General features: G+C 40.9%; 1 protein-coding gene across 5 annotated transcripts in view; it reads right to left on the reverse strand.

Annotated features, from left to right (window-relative positions):
* Nucleotides 1–17,503, reverse strand: part of LOC131885550 (heme transporter FLVCR2-like) — a 26,682-nt gene extending 9,179 nt beyond the window's left edge. The window contains exons 1-5 of one of the 5 annotated variants that reach the window (XM_059233621.1): nt 14,101–14,798; nt 6,900–6,973; nt 5,364–6,101; nt 2,348–2,572; nt 2,120–2,270 (exon numbers count right to left, since the gene is read on the reverse strand). In XM_059233621.1, coding sequence (XP_059089604.1) covers nt 2,120–2,270; nt 2,348–2,572; nt 5,364–5,702 — 715 coding nt within the window. In that variant the 5' untranslated portion in view covers nt 5,703–6,101; nt 6,900–6,973; nt 14,101–14,798. Of the gene's footprint in view, nt 1–2,119; nt 2,271–2,347; nt 2,573–5,363; nt 6,102–6,899; nt 6,974–7,999; nt 8,161–14,100; nt 15,840–17,015 lie in introns of those variants that run through there. The other 4 variants (XM_059233623.1, XM_059233624.1, XM_059233620.1 and 1 more) reach the window with 4 other exon arrangements.
* Nucleotides 17,504–17,563: the final 60 nt, after the last annotated feature.

The following is a 17,563-nucleotide window of genomic DNA, read 5'->3' on the forward strand; positions in this document are numbered from 1 at the left end:
TGCCTTATTAAAAAAAACCACCAACTTCAAGGAGCCAATTCACTTGAAAATATTCTTTTAAAAAACGGTTTCAAGAAGGCCGACCTTAAAAGAAGCTGAAGTTCCCAATCGGTTATGAATTTCAACAATGTTCTAAGGTGTCCTAACACTTGGTTGGAACTCCTTGGTTCTGGCTTGAAGAGTGAGTCTCACGGGCATCATTTGGGGGCTTAATGCAATTCATAAGCTTCCTTTGTTACCCCTAAATTGGCTAATCTGATTGGAACCTGTCAGTTCTCAAGATGTCAGATCCAATCGCAAGGTAAGCTTATGGCGAGCATCTGTAGCTCAGGAGCAAGTGAACAAGATCTCCCATGTCTTCTCCCTTCGTTGCTCGTACTCGTTGCTTGGTTGGTCATTCTCTCCCTCTCTCTCCCTCTCTTTCTTTCTGTCACAAAATGGGAGCAAATTCTGTCCTTGAGCGAGATTGGAAAACGGAAAGCGAACCTTTCTCGAGGTGTACGTAACTTGGGGTATAATAGACTCCGCGAGCTTCATACTCCGTATCTCAATAATGGGGAAGAAATGCCAAGAATTTTTATTACAAAATGTCAAAAACAACAGGCCCTCACTTCTCTCTTGTTCTCGATCCTCGTTGGTGTGCTCATTGTTCCCGCCGAAGGAACAAGACTAAGATAACGCAACCACAGACCTCTCTTTTCCTGGACGTTCTAATGCCCATCGTATATAGTAGACGTAGATACACGAAAGACCATGGTTTCAAACACAACCAGATATGGATGCCAGGTCAAGCACCATTGAAATTTGACCGTCCAGGGGAAAAGAAGTCCCGACCGTAGGTACACGAAAATGGACCCTGATACAATTTGAGGCTGAAGAGCGAGGCATCGAGTTTCATAGTGTTCTTGTTCAATCTGAGGCCACATCCTTTATGACTGACTCTTTACTAGTGCTAGGTCGAGCCCAAACTCGAGTCCCAAAACGCTCGAGCCCACTTACAAGAACCTTTTAGAATTTCTGTTTAAAAAGACTGGAGTCTTTAAGTAAGGACTCGTTGAGGACAGTTGGGGACTTCATACTAGATTTCCTTAAAAGAACTGGACCGTACTCCGCCATGAATTAACTATGAACAACAAAACCTACCTTTGAAAGTTGATTGCAGTAGCTTTTTAAAGTTTAGCAAACTATAACTATGGGGTTTTATTCCTCGACTTCAGTCTAGCCGAGGACTCTAGTCCGGCAAAAAGTTAGGAATTCAGAAACCTCGCACAAGACCGAGATTTGCCGGACTCGCCCTATTACTAGTCTTTACCCTACTTCATACCGATGTGAGAGGGAAAGAAAAACTCAAGGGAGCCTTCCTTGCTTGTCCGAACGCGGAAAAGAAGTTCCCAGAGCAAATTTGATATGGTACCCGGTGAAGAGCGATGACTAGCGCCAACTTGAACGACAAGACACCAAATTCTTTGCGAACAATTTGTTTTCTCCATCATGCCTAGTCTATCTCCTTGTAACTTCCTTCTCTCTTGTCTTCACATCCACATTCCCCAAGCGCAGTGACAAATTGGTCTTGGTTCTGGATCACGTTCCAAGTGGAAATATGGCACACTCGAATCTGAGGCGGATCGGACGGTATGGACTATGCATATCGTATGTGAATGACGAGTTTATGTGCCTTGATTGATTCGCCCGCCAACATTTCTGAGAGCTTGTCAATAACAGCTTGATTTGAGTCGAATATAATTCGAATTCAATTGGTAATTCTTTCCTTCCTTCCTTCGTTCGTTCCTTCCTGTCCTCCATTCTTGCTTTGCTACTCCTGCCTGATTGAGATGTTGTGCTCTCTTCGAAAAGGGGCTTTCTTTTCACCCAAGGGCTTGTCTCTTCGTTGAATCTGTCGGAGCGAAATTCGATTGAGTTGCCTGCCGCCGAAATTTGACTGCTTAGACATCAATGACAGCACATAGAACGAAGTTTTAACAAGGAGGTCTAAACTTTTCCCCCCATTTCTAAAGAGCGGCTTTCAAGCCGTCACAATTCTCATAAAAACTATATCCAACCTGTGAATTATGATGGGAATTAAGTTCCCCACCTAGAAAAGGATAAGCCAAACACTCACACAAAAGGATGGCCGCCAATAAAACGGACGTCACCACCGCCACTCCCAGGAACATGCGGAACAGATCGCCGCCAATCAGGACCACCTCCTCCTCTGCGGCTCGGTTCTTCACCAAGAGCACGGGCAACACGAACCCCAAGGCCACGCCCAACTGAAAATGTAAGCACAAGTGAGTGAGTGGTTCACGTCCTCGAGGCCGAAACTTTCGTGTTCCCCAAGGGTGCTTACCTGGTTCCCAAATACGCCAATGGCACACGCTGAGGAGACCTGGTTGGATGGAAACCATGTGGCGGCCAGTTGAGCCGGAATGCCGAGAATGAAAATCTGAGAAATTGCCACGATTGAGTGGCCTGTGAAGAGGATGACGAATTGGTCCCTTCCTGTGGCAAACACTTTGATCCAGCTCCCCAGACAGGTTCCCAACGATCCCAATATGACGGACCATCGCAGTCCCTAAAAGGCAAAGAGGCTTGTAGCTTGTGATCATTCATCTCGGGGGCACAATGTGCCACGCAAGGGGTTACAAGGGTGTCTTAGCAGCCAAGCCCAAGCCCAAAGGCTAGTTTCTTGGGGGGGGGGGGCTGTGAGAAGAGGCAGGATATGTCGGGGGACAAAATCCTAATAAAAGATCGATCATTCACTTTGCCGATGAAGAGACGGAAAAGAGGAAAAAGTGGACGCATACTTTCGCTAATCTCCAAGAGATGAACCGCACACGTGGACAGACCCTTGTATTATCATTCAATTATCAACCTGAGTGATATATCTCGTGAGTGGGGCCGTTGCTTGATCTTCATCTCCTCATCCTTCGCTTATCCATCTTCATTCATTAGGTCTATGAAATATATCTTTCGCTTGGTTGTGGATAAGGAAAGCAAACGAGTCTACAGAGCTTTGGTACACTACATGAGCATCACTGAAATACAAAAGTCAGGTTTTCCTTGTGCATTTAGCTCTACAGAAAAAGTCATAGTCAATTGAACTCCCCACGGAATCAGAGAGGTTTCTTTTTCTTCTCTGCCGGACCCCGGGTTTCAAGCTCTATCGGAGTAATGGAAAAACTTTTCATGAATTTTGACGGACAGCTTTTGAGTTCAGGATGAAGTCTTTATAACCGGCTAGCTCTCTCTCTCTCTCTCTCTAAATCTCCTCTTGGATAAGTCCCAAGTTCACGTTGGTATTGGGAGGGGAAGATGAAAAAACATTTGGCGAGATCAAACACGAGGAAGCCATGTTACGATTGCAGAATGGACGACAGCCTAATTCCCAACCCTTCTCCAAGAAGAGACGCAATTGCTCTCTGCTTTCTCTGTCTCTTTGCTATCAAAAGAGTTACTCAACCTTCATTAAAACGCTGTTCACTTGAGCAAATCTCTTCATCTTAATCCTCGATCATGAGAACGTATCATATTTTCATTTTGAGGGGAAATCTTGGATTTTCTGCAAGAATGCCTCTAATCCTAATGAAGAAGCTCCATCTCTTTGATGAGAGCGTAAGATCAGAGCATGAAGTAGGCATGAGCCGAAATTGCGGTGTCGGCATGTGCCAAAACCAAAAACGAACTGGATTCCTTGTCCATTGAAAACTTTGCACGAGCATTTGGTTTCAAGAGACAAGTCTGTTCTTAAAGTGCGAAAAAAGTTGACTATGCTAAGTAACCCCTTGTAGTACATTTGACGAAAATGTAGAAAAGGCCGATTAACCCGATTGTTTTTGGAGCATTTGCATATCCAGAGGTCATATGATATCTATCACAACAACTCTCTCGGCTTCCATCCGATTCGCCATTTCCATTTTGCACGAATCTCATTAAATTCCGAGAGGAAGACAAACCTGGGAGTTTATTCCTCTTCAAGTAGGTATGAGAATCTCCAAGGAAAAGCAATCTTATTGATTGTAGGACAACCTTCTCTTTCTCCTTTCCGTCCTCTGTCCACATTCACCCAACCAACACAGAAAAAACGGTGGTTGTCCGGGAAAAGTGGTGATGGTGGTGGTTAAGCTTTATCCGAGTTTGGAAACGATTTCTCGTCTGCCAAGGACATTGAGTAGCTCAATGCTCTCCATTCAGTCTCCATTGCATCGGTTCCCCCACAAAATCCCGGGTGACGATGACAGTCGTTTTAAGAACAATTAAACTCTGGGCGGGTTCTCCATGTGGAAAGTAGGAAACTTTGAAAGATGGGGACATGAAGAGAGTTGAGTGAGCCGAACAAAAAGGTCGGGTTTACCGACCAGGAAGGAATGGCAAGTCCATACGAGACGAGGATCTTTGTAGGGGCATGGATAGGGGAGACAAAAGTGTTCCAACCAACATTGAGAACAAATGGGAACTGGAAGATGAGAGCAGAGAAAGAAGTAGCATCACACCCACCAGAGACATCTCGAAATCCCTGGTGAGAGACCGCCACCATTCTGTCCATGTGCCTGGTGAGTAAGTGGGGTGTGTGTTTGAGAACGAGAGTGAGAGAGAGAGAGAGAAAGAGAGTGAAAGAGTGAAGGAAAGTAGTGTACACAAGGATTCACCTTTGGGCTTGGGGAGGAGGAGGAGGATGGAAAATGGAGAATGGAAGAGGCGTGGAAGGAAGAATAGAACATGAGAGGAGCACCTAAAACACGGGAGGCAAACCCTGGGATATTTCAATTTTGAGGTTTGCTTAATAACATCAATTATTGGACAAGCCATGCCTATTGGACTCGCAATGTAAATCCCAAAGTTCCGTGGATTTAACTCAATCTGCAGTCGTTGCTATGGTCGTTGTGCTCTTATTTTCTATCAGTAGTGTTGAAGGTACCGGGTACTTGTTCCCGTGTTCCCTCTAAATCCCACGACTACCTTTGTGTTCTCCACCCGAACCAACAGAAAGAGTTTTCTATGATAAAAGGAGAATGGAAGTTGCTTTGAAGTTTGATGGCCATCGCGCCTTCCTTCCTTTCTGTCTTTCTTTCTTTCCTTCGTTTTCTCTCTCTCTCTCTCCCTCTTCCTGCCTTCTTTCCATCCACCCTGGTTGGGCAGGAATTCAAAGAAAATTAAATTGCCTGAATGGCTCTCTTTGTGAATTGCGTATTTGCTGGATCCTTTCAACCCAACCCATCGTAGTTCGAGCCCGCTTTTTTCCAGAGCTTGCCTAATGTTTCAGAACGAACTCATTTTTGATGCCTCAACAGGTCAGTTCATGCCCAAATGATGGAACCACGTTCCAACTTGTGTTATGAAGTAAGGAATTGATGCAATGTTCGTACCTTCTTTTGGAGGAACCACGAGGCCGGAAAGATAAGAGGAATGTAGGTGACCATGTAAATGATCGAGGTCCAAGAAACGGCCAAAGTGCTGACTTGGTAGTACTTCTCCAGGATGTTGGTGATGATGACTAATTGGGTCCACTGGAAGGCGTTGCACGTGGAGTACAATACGAACATGGCCAAGATGACCCACCTCAAGGGATACACGGCCAACCTGAGTAGGATGCCATTCGTTTCCGTCGGAGAAAGAGATTCCTTCGTGTTTTCCAAGACCTTCTGGGCTCCGTTTCGCTCATTTTCAGCCTCGAGATCCTCATAATGAGTTAAAGACGAGGTCATGATTGAATTAGAGGAGGAAAAGTTTCCAGAGGGGTTCCAAGTGCAAACGATGGGAAAAAACAAAGCCGCGGGAGGGAGAGGCAAAATCTAGTTACAATTTGTTGTTAGCGAGCCAACTTTTCCCAAGGTAAATAGAGCTCCCGAAAGTGAGGATTGAATTTGTGTTTTTTATTAAATGGTTGAGGTTGTTTTTTTGGTACGGAAGTAGTATGGATTTGAAAGCAGAGTTGCTGAAAGCCGCAATCGAGAATGGCTCGTCCGTCGTCTTACATCACCGGCATAGTTGTCATTGTCTTCTTGGAAGGTCTATCAAGTTTGACCTTTGAAAGCGAATGATTCCGTGGAAGAATAAGTTGGGAACAGAACACGTACTTAGTCGAAGGATCTGCGGCCAAATACCTGAAAGAAAGGACATCAAGTTTTTTGGCCTTTTTGAGTATCTTCGAGCATATCACGAAATCTACTTGACTTTGAGGATCGTATTCCAATCAAAATATTTATCTGGAACAAGACCCTCTCCTCCGTTGGGAAATTGGATTGGTCGTTTTGGAAACAGGATTGCTTGAGATGTTGACTTGTAATTGTGTAGCAGTATGTTAGCCCTTTAGAGTTAGTCCATAGATGGAATTTGAATATGAACGTTTAGTAACCTCCGTTTGCGAATTGTGAAACTCTCCAAGCCGTCAAACAAATGTCATTCAGAACACGCATAAAAATGTGATCCCTCCATTTTACAGGCGACTCTCATGATGGTTGGTTTTATTAGCCTTGATGTCATGATTGATCCTAAGCTCTATCCACTCAAGGAGGCTTCTTCAATCAAGAGAGCTTTTGGAACATTACCCCCGTCGAGAGTGGACAATCTGCTCTTATCAAAGATCGAAAATGGAGAGCTTTATGCTCAAAACATCTCCAATGATGGCTCACTATTGCCATTCAGCGTTGTAGGTGCTCATTTTCAATGGCTTTTTAACGATCAAAGATCTCCCGGCAATCTCCAGATCAAGGATTTAACGCGATAAAACTTGCGTCAAATTGGTTCTATACTGATGCATGATACCTTTAACAGTTAACGAGTTAAAGGTCTCTCTGACTGATGTTATACGCTACATTTTGTCTTTTCTACCTCTGGTTTAATCATAGCAGGATTAAATTGGGTGCTCGGACTAAACTCAAGCCAAAGCTTTCTCCTTTTACCTCATTATTTATGGATCACCACTTAGTCGATCTCGTTGGTTAGCTTGGGTTCCAATGGCCCGTTTGAATGGTGTCTGAAAAAGAACCACATGGTTGGATCTAGATTTCAACGAAGTTGACCCTATCCTCTAGCACTTCTGAATGCTTCCAAGGGCAAAAATTTCAAGCCATTGTTTCCCACCCTTCCAGTAAAAATATCAAATAATTTCCCCTTTATCCTGTGAGTTTATAAATAATGCATTAGGTACATGTTCCATCTTCCACATTGGGCCTAAAGCCCTTAACTAACGCCTCTTAGCTAATTGAAAGAATACAAAGCCTTTTTGAAGAATCTTCATCAAAATCGCCTCCCAACGTGACTTTTGTGACGCGGGCACACATTCCAGATGAAAAGTAATTTTGCCTGAAGATCCACTCAAACGTGGTCGAGTGAGTGCCACCTTTATCCAACCATCATCCTCGCAGCCTCCAATTGCTAATGCTACTACTGCTGTTGTTGTTGCTGCTGTTGCTGCTGTTGCTTCTGTTGTTGCTCTCACTTCCCCAATTCTTGGGCAAGAATCCTTACTTAAGCCTCTCTCTCTCTCTCTTGCTACCTCGCAACCACGCTAAGTCTCGATCTCTTGAATGAAAGCGTTGCTGTGGAGATGGGTGTCCCTGGTGATTTGGAACATGGAATGAGCCGAGTGCCTACCTACCCTGTCGTTACTAACTGTTATTACTTGCAGATATAGCTCGACGGCAGGGAATTCCATTATCAAAAGCGCCTCTCACTTTTTGCCATTGGAACCAAAACCCAGTTGGTTGGAGGGTCGGAGGGTGCCTGTCCCCTGGAACCCTGAGAAGTGAGCTCGCGGACGGACAAAGATTCAAGCCGGGGCTCAAGAGGTCACAATGGTTACCAGGGTGAAAAATTAACTCATCAAATTGCCAACCTAAAAGCTATGTTATGAAGGACCGTTCGGTAAGAAGCTCGGAAATGGGATTCCGGTCCCTCCGAGCCCGTTAAACTATCAAGAGGCAACAAGGTGTTTCTAACCATTGTTGTCAATAGACCAGATTTGATCAGTGATGCCATAATGAGCGTCAGTCTGGCTTACCTGGGGAGCATTTTCGTCTATGGTTAGTCAGCCGGCTGTTGATCCAAGTCACTCATGTGTTCCATGTGTTTTGTTGGTTCAAATTTAATTTCTCAAACGCTTGTCAAAAGGCCAGCTTTCCTTTAGGCCCAGCCGGGCGTTTCTCTTAAGTGAGCTGGGCTTGATCTGTAGGCACTGCCTGTCTGTTCTGTTCCATATACGTAAACATCTTTCCTACATTTTCCAACATCTAAGAGGAAATGGGGGCACATGTCAGCTGTTGCTCTGGAAGCTCGTTGCCTGCTTTACTGGAACTGGTATGCTTGGCATAGAAAAGTTGCGGTAAGTTCGAATCTAGTCCAAGTAAAAGGGGTACTTCCTTGACGTGAATGCGCATCTGGGCTAACATTTCATCAACAGATATTGATGTTCGAGATTATTCATGGTCCTTAAGCATCTTTTCACATGAAAGCTTGTTGTTTTTGTTTCGAGAGCAAGGAGCCACTCCAACCCCTCGATTGCCAAACGGATGAGTGATCTTGCTAAAAGCTCTGCGTCTTAGAATCAAAAGAAGCCAAACACACAAGGAATGGGGACATGGAGCCATTTCGGGTACACTCTCATAACTCGAGGCCAAATGAACACATGAGAGAGGAAGTGCAACTCTTATTTTCAATCCAAAAAGCTGGCTAGTTTGGCAGTTGTTCGAAAGCCCGTACTTCCAACGTCAGATGTGCTAGGCGCCCAAATTAAGAGAGTAGCTCCCTTGTCAGGTTACAAAATGGTTTTTTATATTGTAAATGAATTAGTTCTTGGCTCAATGAGTTACCGTAAACAACATCATAACCGCAAACACTGATTTTCCAAGAATTTTTCCAAAACATCTTACAAGAATCGAACGCTAGTAAGAAATAATTGTTACAGTAACTCATAAAACATTTTTTTGTTGTTTCTTCAATGGCAAATTGCACTGCCTTTGGTTTAAAAGTTATGGTGATGAAACGCTAAAAGCTTCAAGTCAAGGTTTTGAACTGGTGGGGAAAGACCAACAATCTTCCTTACTCGGTAAAATCAAAGTATCAAAATCATGGCAGTTACTTACACAATAATAATCCTTTTTCTTGATGTTACGCGTCCAAAGATGTTGCTCCAAATAAGCACCAAGTATAAATGTATATTAGCCTAATTAATCATAAAATCCGGTGAGATCCTCCACAACATTTGTCTGAGCACCTGTGTAAAAATGAATAACTAACATCTTGTCCAGGGGTGGTGAAATGAAAGTATTAACAAATTTGACAAAACAATATGTTCTTCTAAAATTCATATTTTGCCTCACCTTGTGGAATCTAATTCCATTCAAGGCCAATATACTCTTGGCGACCCAAGACAAGATTCGATCTAAGTCCTTTGCAAGGCTACTTGAATCTTGACCATTCCTACCACAAATTAACTTCGTATCGTCAGCATAAGAAGATATACTGACAAAAATATTAAGTTTTTTTTTCTTGGTTTAGTTTTTCACGGGCTTTTCTAACCGCTACAGGGAATGTAATCCCCAGTACTATTAAAATGAAAGGTTATAATTCGTCTATTTATTACCTTTCAATTTTTATTTGATATTTGGTCTACCAACGAGTTTGAGTTGGCAGACCGAGCTAGTCCTTGAATGTAGGGTTGATCTGGAATGCTATTTAAAAATTGGTCCAAGTCTGACTTGAAAGATGCTACCGGATCAACAAGGCCTACGTATTCCCTACCAATATTAGAGGGAAGCACATTAAACAATGAAGGAGCCCGAGAAAGAAGAGAAGTGGACTTCATTGTTTGAACTAGCCTGGATTCTCGAGGACTTGAAGGTGCTCTCAAAACGCACATTAAGCCTCTACGGTCACTACAAATGACCCTAAATCCTGGGTTGGGACAAAGCTCACGAATGCTTTTGAAGACGTACACTATCCGTACCTTTCGTACCTTCTCTGAACATTGTACAGTCCCAACTTGTTTAGTCTCTCTCAATACGAGAGCTCTCTCATTCCTGTGATGTTCCTAGTGAAACATCTTTGGACTTGTTCAACCTTTTGTAAACCTGCTGAACACATTGGAGCCCAGATGGGTGAAGCGTATTCAAGATTTGGCTGAACAATCGACCTGTACAGATGCTATCTCTGGACTTAAACGTGCGATATATCCAACCACACATTTGAAAAGCTTTACCCACCATCAACTGGATATGCTCATCGAACTTTCCATTATTTTGGAGGACTACACCAATCCCAACAAACTCATCTATAGAGCATTGGACTGTTGCCCCTAAACTCTTTGGAACTGGAAACACGTTACAGAAATGATCTCCAAGTGTGTTGGCCAAAGCTTCTAAATTGTCTATGATTTCCCATCGACCTCAAAAGATCCCATAGGGTGTTTCATTTTCCTCTTAGAGTTTACATAAGAGAAAAAAAGCCTTTGGATTCGACCTGACCTCCTAGACCACTCTACTGTCTTTTTTCAATTGTCCAATAGAGGCCTTGATTTTATCTTAAATCAAATCTAACTGACTTTGAAGGCTGGTCACGGCTTGTGGATTCAAATTGCTCAGGAGCCTTTTTGCAAGTTTGAAACTCTTTTTGGACATTTTTGGAATCTTTAGGTGTGTCCCACCTTTCGAAACATATTCAACAATTGCTAGAGTAGAGCAAACTTTCTCAAAACTAAAATCAGCTAGTCAGCCACAACAAACATTCGCCAACTCACCTACAGGAACAAACAAATCTTGAACATGCAAAAATCAATGGAACAAAGAAAGGTTCTAGAATTCGATTTTGTACTAAAAATGCGAGGCGAAACTAATCAAGTGGAACAAGAAAAACCAATTGCACTTACAAATACATGAAGTAAACAGACAAAAGGTTCAAAATACTGCTTGGAACAAGAATACATACAATACATTGAAATTGGGATGAAAAGATCGATAGACGAAAAGTGATTGAACACATGAGGAGAATGCATAAGACTACAATAGTATAATATGGCTAGAAGATAAAGCTAAAAAGTGTGTTACCTTAAACAGCCACGCCTCAATTACACAACACTCTCTCAGCCCGGCCGTTTGATATGCTGATCAAGAGCAACAAGTTATACGACTGCTCTCAACAAAAGACAAGACTGAGCTGGAAGTTTGATATGCTGATCATTTGTACCTCTTGAAATCTTAATCAAAGTCAAAGAAATGCAAAGAAAGTGACAGCCATTAAATCAGCGGTTTTTTACTCTAAACAAGCAAAACAAATATGTTGTTTGACAAATCTGCTCTCTGTTCACTTGTGATTTAAATCTCTTTTTCAACCACTCGTTCAAGAAAGTAATGACATAAACTTTCTGACAATGCCATTTTGTTTCCTCGGTGTAGACGATCGAATGAAAATAAAACCCATGAAAACCAGTTTACGTGATAGATCTGATCTGATCTGATTAGCTGATCTCCATTTAGTGGAAATTGATCACATTGCTTTTGGCAAGAGTTATGTTGATACAGGGTAGACAATTAATATTATTATTCCATATTTGGGGTGCATTTGTAGTTGACAAGAAATTAAGAGTAAGAAGTACCAAACGGGACCGAATGTTTGTTTTTTGAAACCCAATTATCATGGGATACTTCAACATTAAGGAAATAAAATGCCACTATTGAATCCATAATGATGGGGGTTAGGATTATCATTGCCAAGAGGCGAAAACGCAAAGGTGTGTTTTTACACCCAAAAACCACCATTTTAAAATAAACCTGTGACCAACACACATCTCACCTGAAATTGTTCTGGAGACCAAAAAATGAGTAAAACCTCTTATAAAAAGTAGATTTTTTTTTTTTTGAAAAATCAATTCTCCAACCCAAGAGAAGAGCTTTTTATGTATTAGAAAAGGAATGGAAACAGGTCATACCTCATTCGATTTGCATAGTTTCAAATCCAAAGACTAAAATTTCAAAACAAAAAAAATCGAATTGTACCATAAACAACAAATACGTAGAAAGTCTACACGAACTTCCTAAGACAGCCAAAAAGAGGCAACCATCCTTTTTTTAGAGAAAAAGTAGCCTAAAATTGGAAACCCTTGGAGTTCTTCCGTTGTTTTCTTCAAGATGATCAGATCTGGTCAAACGATGACCATTTTTAGCATGGGCTTCTATTTTGTCTGAAAATTCTTGGAATTTTGTTAGCTTTTTAAAAAGAAAACGAATATCGAGGCCACTTACAATGGAAATTGACAAAACCAGACAACTTCTAAAATTGATCCAAAAAGCTACCGAATGAAAGAAATTTTAAAAAATTAGGGTCAAAAAATATTTCTGCCTTGTTTTTTCTCATTTGCTGCCGGCAATTTGTCGCCTACTTTTGCGTCATAGCAACTATTTTTGTCTACATTTGCTATGAATCAATTGAAATTGAATTTTCAAAGCACTCTTGGGACAAAGAATTTTCTTCCAGAGAAGGAGACCTCAGTCCAAGAAGGATGCTGAGTTGATCATTTTTGTTATGAACACCAGCTTTTGTAAATTCATCAAAAGAAAGGTTACATGAGAAAATGAAGAATGCTTTGTCCGAAACTCAATGGTTAATTAAAATAACAACTCAGAAAATCATTCTGAATAATTTGTTCTGGACTCAAGACATTTGAAAACAACCAGAGTCCTACAAATCATCTGAATATCTTTACATTATGTACATTTAACTATTGCTCTTTACTTTTTATCATCAACTCAGCCCCACCTTGTGAGTACCACTAAACATGTTTTCAATATCAAACGCCTAACTTATTGACTTATTACAGATTTGTAAGTTAGCCAATAGAAACAATGAAAATAATCTCTGTTTCATCATCTTGTTAGCTTTACTTTGGTCTTTTCAATCACAGATGATTCCGTGAAAACCATTAACACACAAGGCATTTTTGCCGCTTAAATATTTCTTTTTTGAAGGACCTTTTAAATTCCAACAAAAAAGAGAAGGTTTTTGGGCCAGTCCTCACTATTCTCTTCAAAATCATTGAATGACTTTTTATGCATATTTGCCATGTTTCACCTTATCGACATTATCTACAATTTTTGACCAAAGAATGAATCAAAATGGTGCCTATAACCAATTTCAAGACAAAAACCCTGCTCGCAAAATCAAGTCAAGTGACACACCATTATCTGGCTGTTTTCCAAGGAAAAAATAAACCAGCACTAACAGACGATTTAGTGTAAACGTGAAAAAAAATATGTCTTGAGTCAACTACCACACCCACTGAACCATATAATTCAGTCATTAACGTCCCTCATTTTCATTTGCATAATTGCCCATATCTATTTGCACTTTTTGCACATCCCTAGCAATAACTATCGAAATTTGTCATTCGTCAAATTCCATCAAATAAAAAGCTATTCTTGATGTTCTTGCTCCACACGAATTATTACTGATGAGCAAGATAACTTTTCATCAGTATATTCGGATGTGTTGGTCAAATACGTTTTGAGGAAGAACGGTCAAATAATTTTTTGCTTATGAAATTTGAGTATACCATGAGTTAGAAAATAGAGTTTCTACCTATCAAGGTCGTTTTGGTGAACAGTGCGATATTGTCACTTCGACTCTAGGAGCAATCCTGATGTAAGCACCATTTTTAATGAAAGCAATTTTTGTTTTACCCACCATTTCAGCTATAAAAACCAATCAAAATGCAGAATCTTGGGGAAATGTTTTGGATTTTTTCTTCAAATTTGTGCTTTTTTCCTCAAACAAGCAAAGAAAATTTTAAGTCGTTGAATTTCCTTTTCAGGTTTATTCAACAAAACTATTTGAATAGTCAGACATTTCAAAAAATTGGAAAGAATGTTTTTTGTAAGCCAATCAGACCAAATAAGAAAAATGCATATTTTTTCAATTCATTGTAGGTATAACACAATAAACTGGATTGTTACTCTCATTAAAGCCATCAGGCATTCCTACTGTATCATAATCCACCAGAAAAAAGGCGAGTTTGGTCATAGGAAGAATCCTGATTATTTCGTGATTGTTCGTGATGTTTTGGAGGTTCCTATATCCGGATTTCGCTGTCCCCTATTCGAGTTTTAGAGTTACCTTTGGCAATAATGATGTGGAGAGAAGCTGCAGAGATTCCAATTTTCACCATTTCTTCTCAACTGTCACTCTAAATAACACCATGTCCATGTCCAACAAGGCCGCTTCACACACGAACGGACACATCTCACATGCATCACTCCTCCCCATTTGAAATCGCAGAGCTGCCATTGTGACAAACTCAGCAAACAGTAATCATGTGTCTCAGGCTTCTGCAACGAACTCCCAATTGAAATCAGGGTTCACTCGCTAGTAATTCATACAGGCTGTCCCTTACTAGGGGATCTCTGTTGGAAGCATTGGGAATCGGTTTTACACACTGGATGTGGCGAGAAATGAATGGATGGAACTTGATAGTGATATTTTGTAATGCCTAAAGAATATTGTTCCTAGATTGTATAATTCGGATTTTTGTGAGGCACGAAATGAATGAATTTAGAATAGAAACTAAATTTGGATATGAGACGACTTTTTTTTTAGCAGCCCTGATACACTGAGGAAATTTTTTTTTTCATGAACCCTCCGGGAACACTTTTCAAGATGAAAATCCGCAAATTGGGAACAAATAAGGTTACAAAGGAATTCAAGAACGTATTTAAATTGGGCAATCTTGCCATCAAACCTTTTTAAAAGCCATAAATAAAACATCAAAGAAAGTATCTTGAGCTCTCAAATGCGCCAAAGAAAAAAAACTTTTCAGTCTTAATCTCGCAATTTCTTTGCGCATTTGAGCTCGTTGCTCATAAGAGTCAAAATTTAGCTAAGCTTTTGGCAAGAACCATGTTCCTCTCAAAACGGAAGCAAAAACTGAAGTTCAATATCAATATCATTGCATTCCTAAATTGCATTTCCATCGAACCTGACGTCTATAAAAAAAAACCTTTTATTTTACAAATCGAAACTGTCTGCGCTTCATTTGATATCTGGAGAATCTTTGCACAAGAGGAAACAATATCACCAAATCAGTTTGTCCGGAATCAATTGAAAAAAATGAGACACAATCTGAAACCGCACATGTAAACGGAAATCATGCATCACCATTTTGATGAGGACCGATTACGATATCCATTCGAAAACACGCAATTCTAGGGGCACAAATTGCTCAATGTACGCTTCCAAAGTGTATGCAGTACTCTGGACTAATTCATTTAGCTGGAATTGCAGGCAAAAGCTTCAGAGGACACCCAAGTGGCCATAAATCCGCTTCGAGGTACTCCTAACGAAAGGTCTGACGTAATCCACTGATGATCCAGGTAAGTGAGCACACCGCTATGTTCTTGATCGTCCATGATGCCTCCTATTAAAAGGACTTCGCTCGAATCTCTCTGAAGAGATACCCCATAGGCCAAAGACATTGGTAGGGTTGGTCCCGGTTGCCATTGGTTCAGTTCTTCCACGTATATCTCGGTCGAGTTCAAAAGCTTCCAATCGGTTCCATAGCCTCCGGCCACAAAAGGCCGAGGCTGGCCGTTGACATCAGGAATGTGACCGCAAAAGTGGCCATTGCGGCCTTGATTTAGTGGACTTCGCTCGATCCATTCGGATTGTGAGGCTGGTTTAGTGAAAAACTTGTTTGAAAATGAATCTGAGACGGATTTCCCTCCAATTAGATGAAGGATTGATGACGTCGAAGAAGATGATAATGAAGATTTCGGAGAGGATGAGGTTGTCCAAAGTGAGAGGCAATGATCATTGAGCGGATGAGGCAGATTAAAGGCTCCAGAGGTGAAAATATCATCCTAGGAATAACGAGAGAGAGAGAGAGAGAGAGAAACTTCAATGCCATTATCATCCTCTGCTTGGGTCTACTTTATAACATTTAAGCTCGTTGTTTTGGGGCTAAACAAAGTCCGTATGGTTTATGAATAACTTACTAAACGTAGAGAGTCATTTTCGTGGCAGCGTTGCGCTGTCACTATTTAATGATTTATCCTTCATGCTTTCGGACCAGGCCAATTTCCAAATCTGTGAGGAACTAAAGCTAAAAGAGGAGCACTCCCGTTGAATCAAAAAGTCAGAGGATTCTATACAGATCCTAGATAAAAGTCATTATTTGTTGAGAACAAGTTTTCTTGTACTCATATACTGCCTGAATGAGTTGGCGACAAAAAAAAAAAAAGCAAAACCCAAATCGGATACAGAAGAAAGAAACTCCTGAAGCGGTTTTCTTAGATGCCGTAATGAGGCTTGAGAAAAGTGATTGAGGTGACTGGTCATTTGCAAATAACTCGGGTCCCTCATTCGGAATGATTTTCCTAGTCGTTGTTTTTGCACTAAAATTTTGGATCATCGTATGAATATTTTTTTTCTTGAAACCTTATCCAAGATGATTTTATGAAAGCTCATATCTTAAACTAAAATTTGCATCCTCACAGAGCAGCCACCTTTGCTAAAACGGAACGAGTTCTCCAGCTACGGGAAAAATGGTTTACAATATACATACCAATGGATGCTTTATGAGCTAACAACCACCAAATACAATTATAAAAGATCTGTATTGTTTTTGGCAAAATATTTTTAATTTTTTTTGCGCATAATAAATGACTCAGGTAACACAATGGGCTATAAACTTTTATCGATCATGTTATTTTTAGATTAAAACAATTTATAAGGTCTTCTCTTTTTCGTTTGGGCTTCTTGACAAAACTGAAGTTTCAACATCAATCATTTTTTTACAAATAACTCTAAAGTCATTCTAAGAGTATTTGGGGGCACTCGACGCCGGAGTTGCATAAGCAGTTAAGAAAAACTAGGATGCCTAAATCTCTGTCATATCTTGTTCCAATTAACAATATCAACTTTCATAAGCCTGAGGGTTATTTGAACAAAATTATGTTTGAACAAGTATCCTTACTAAAAACACTTTTGAATCACTTCCCACTTCAAAGTGACCACAAAAAATCAGATCAACTTACTTGCCATCTTTCCCAATCAGATCTGAGGCCATCATGGCTGGCCCCTCCAGTGATAACCCAAGAGTCTGGATCCATTTGGAACCCAAATGGAAACACCCTCTGAAAGGCCATTGATTGGGACGGAGTCCAACCCTCTTGAAGTGACCTCATTTTGAAACATAACGCCGATGGATCTTCGGGTCCTTTCTGACCTCCACAAGAGATGATTTCTTGATTTACTGTGGCTGCCACACCTCCTTCTACTGACAAGGGATAGGGGTCCACGGAACACACCGATTGAGATTGGAAGTCCAAAAGTTCCACGTGATCAATAACAGAACCGTTGGAAAAGCCGGCAATGACCAGCACGTTATCCACGGGAGCGGAGGTCAATGGTGTCAAAAGCAGGGTAGATAAGAACCCGGTCAGGCTTTCGATTAGCAACATACTGAAAACAAATAGTACTTGAAGCGACTGATGTTTAGAGTGAATTGGAGGCTGTGTGATTGAGGGCAAAAATGAAGATAAACGGTCGAAGGGTCTAAGAGGTTTCCTCAAAAGTAACATCA

This window comes from Tigriopus californicus, chromosome 8 (assembly GCF_007210705.1).
Source record: "Tigriopus californicus strain San Diego chromosome 8, Tcal_SD_v2.1, whole genome shotgun sequence".
Lineage (NCBI taxonomy): Eukaryota > Metazoa > Arthropoda > Copepoda > Harpacticoida > Harpacticidae > Tigriopus > Tigriopus californicus.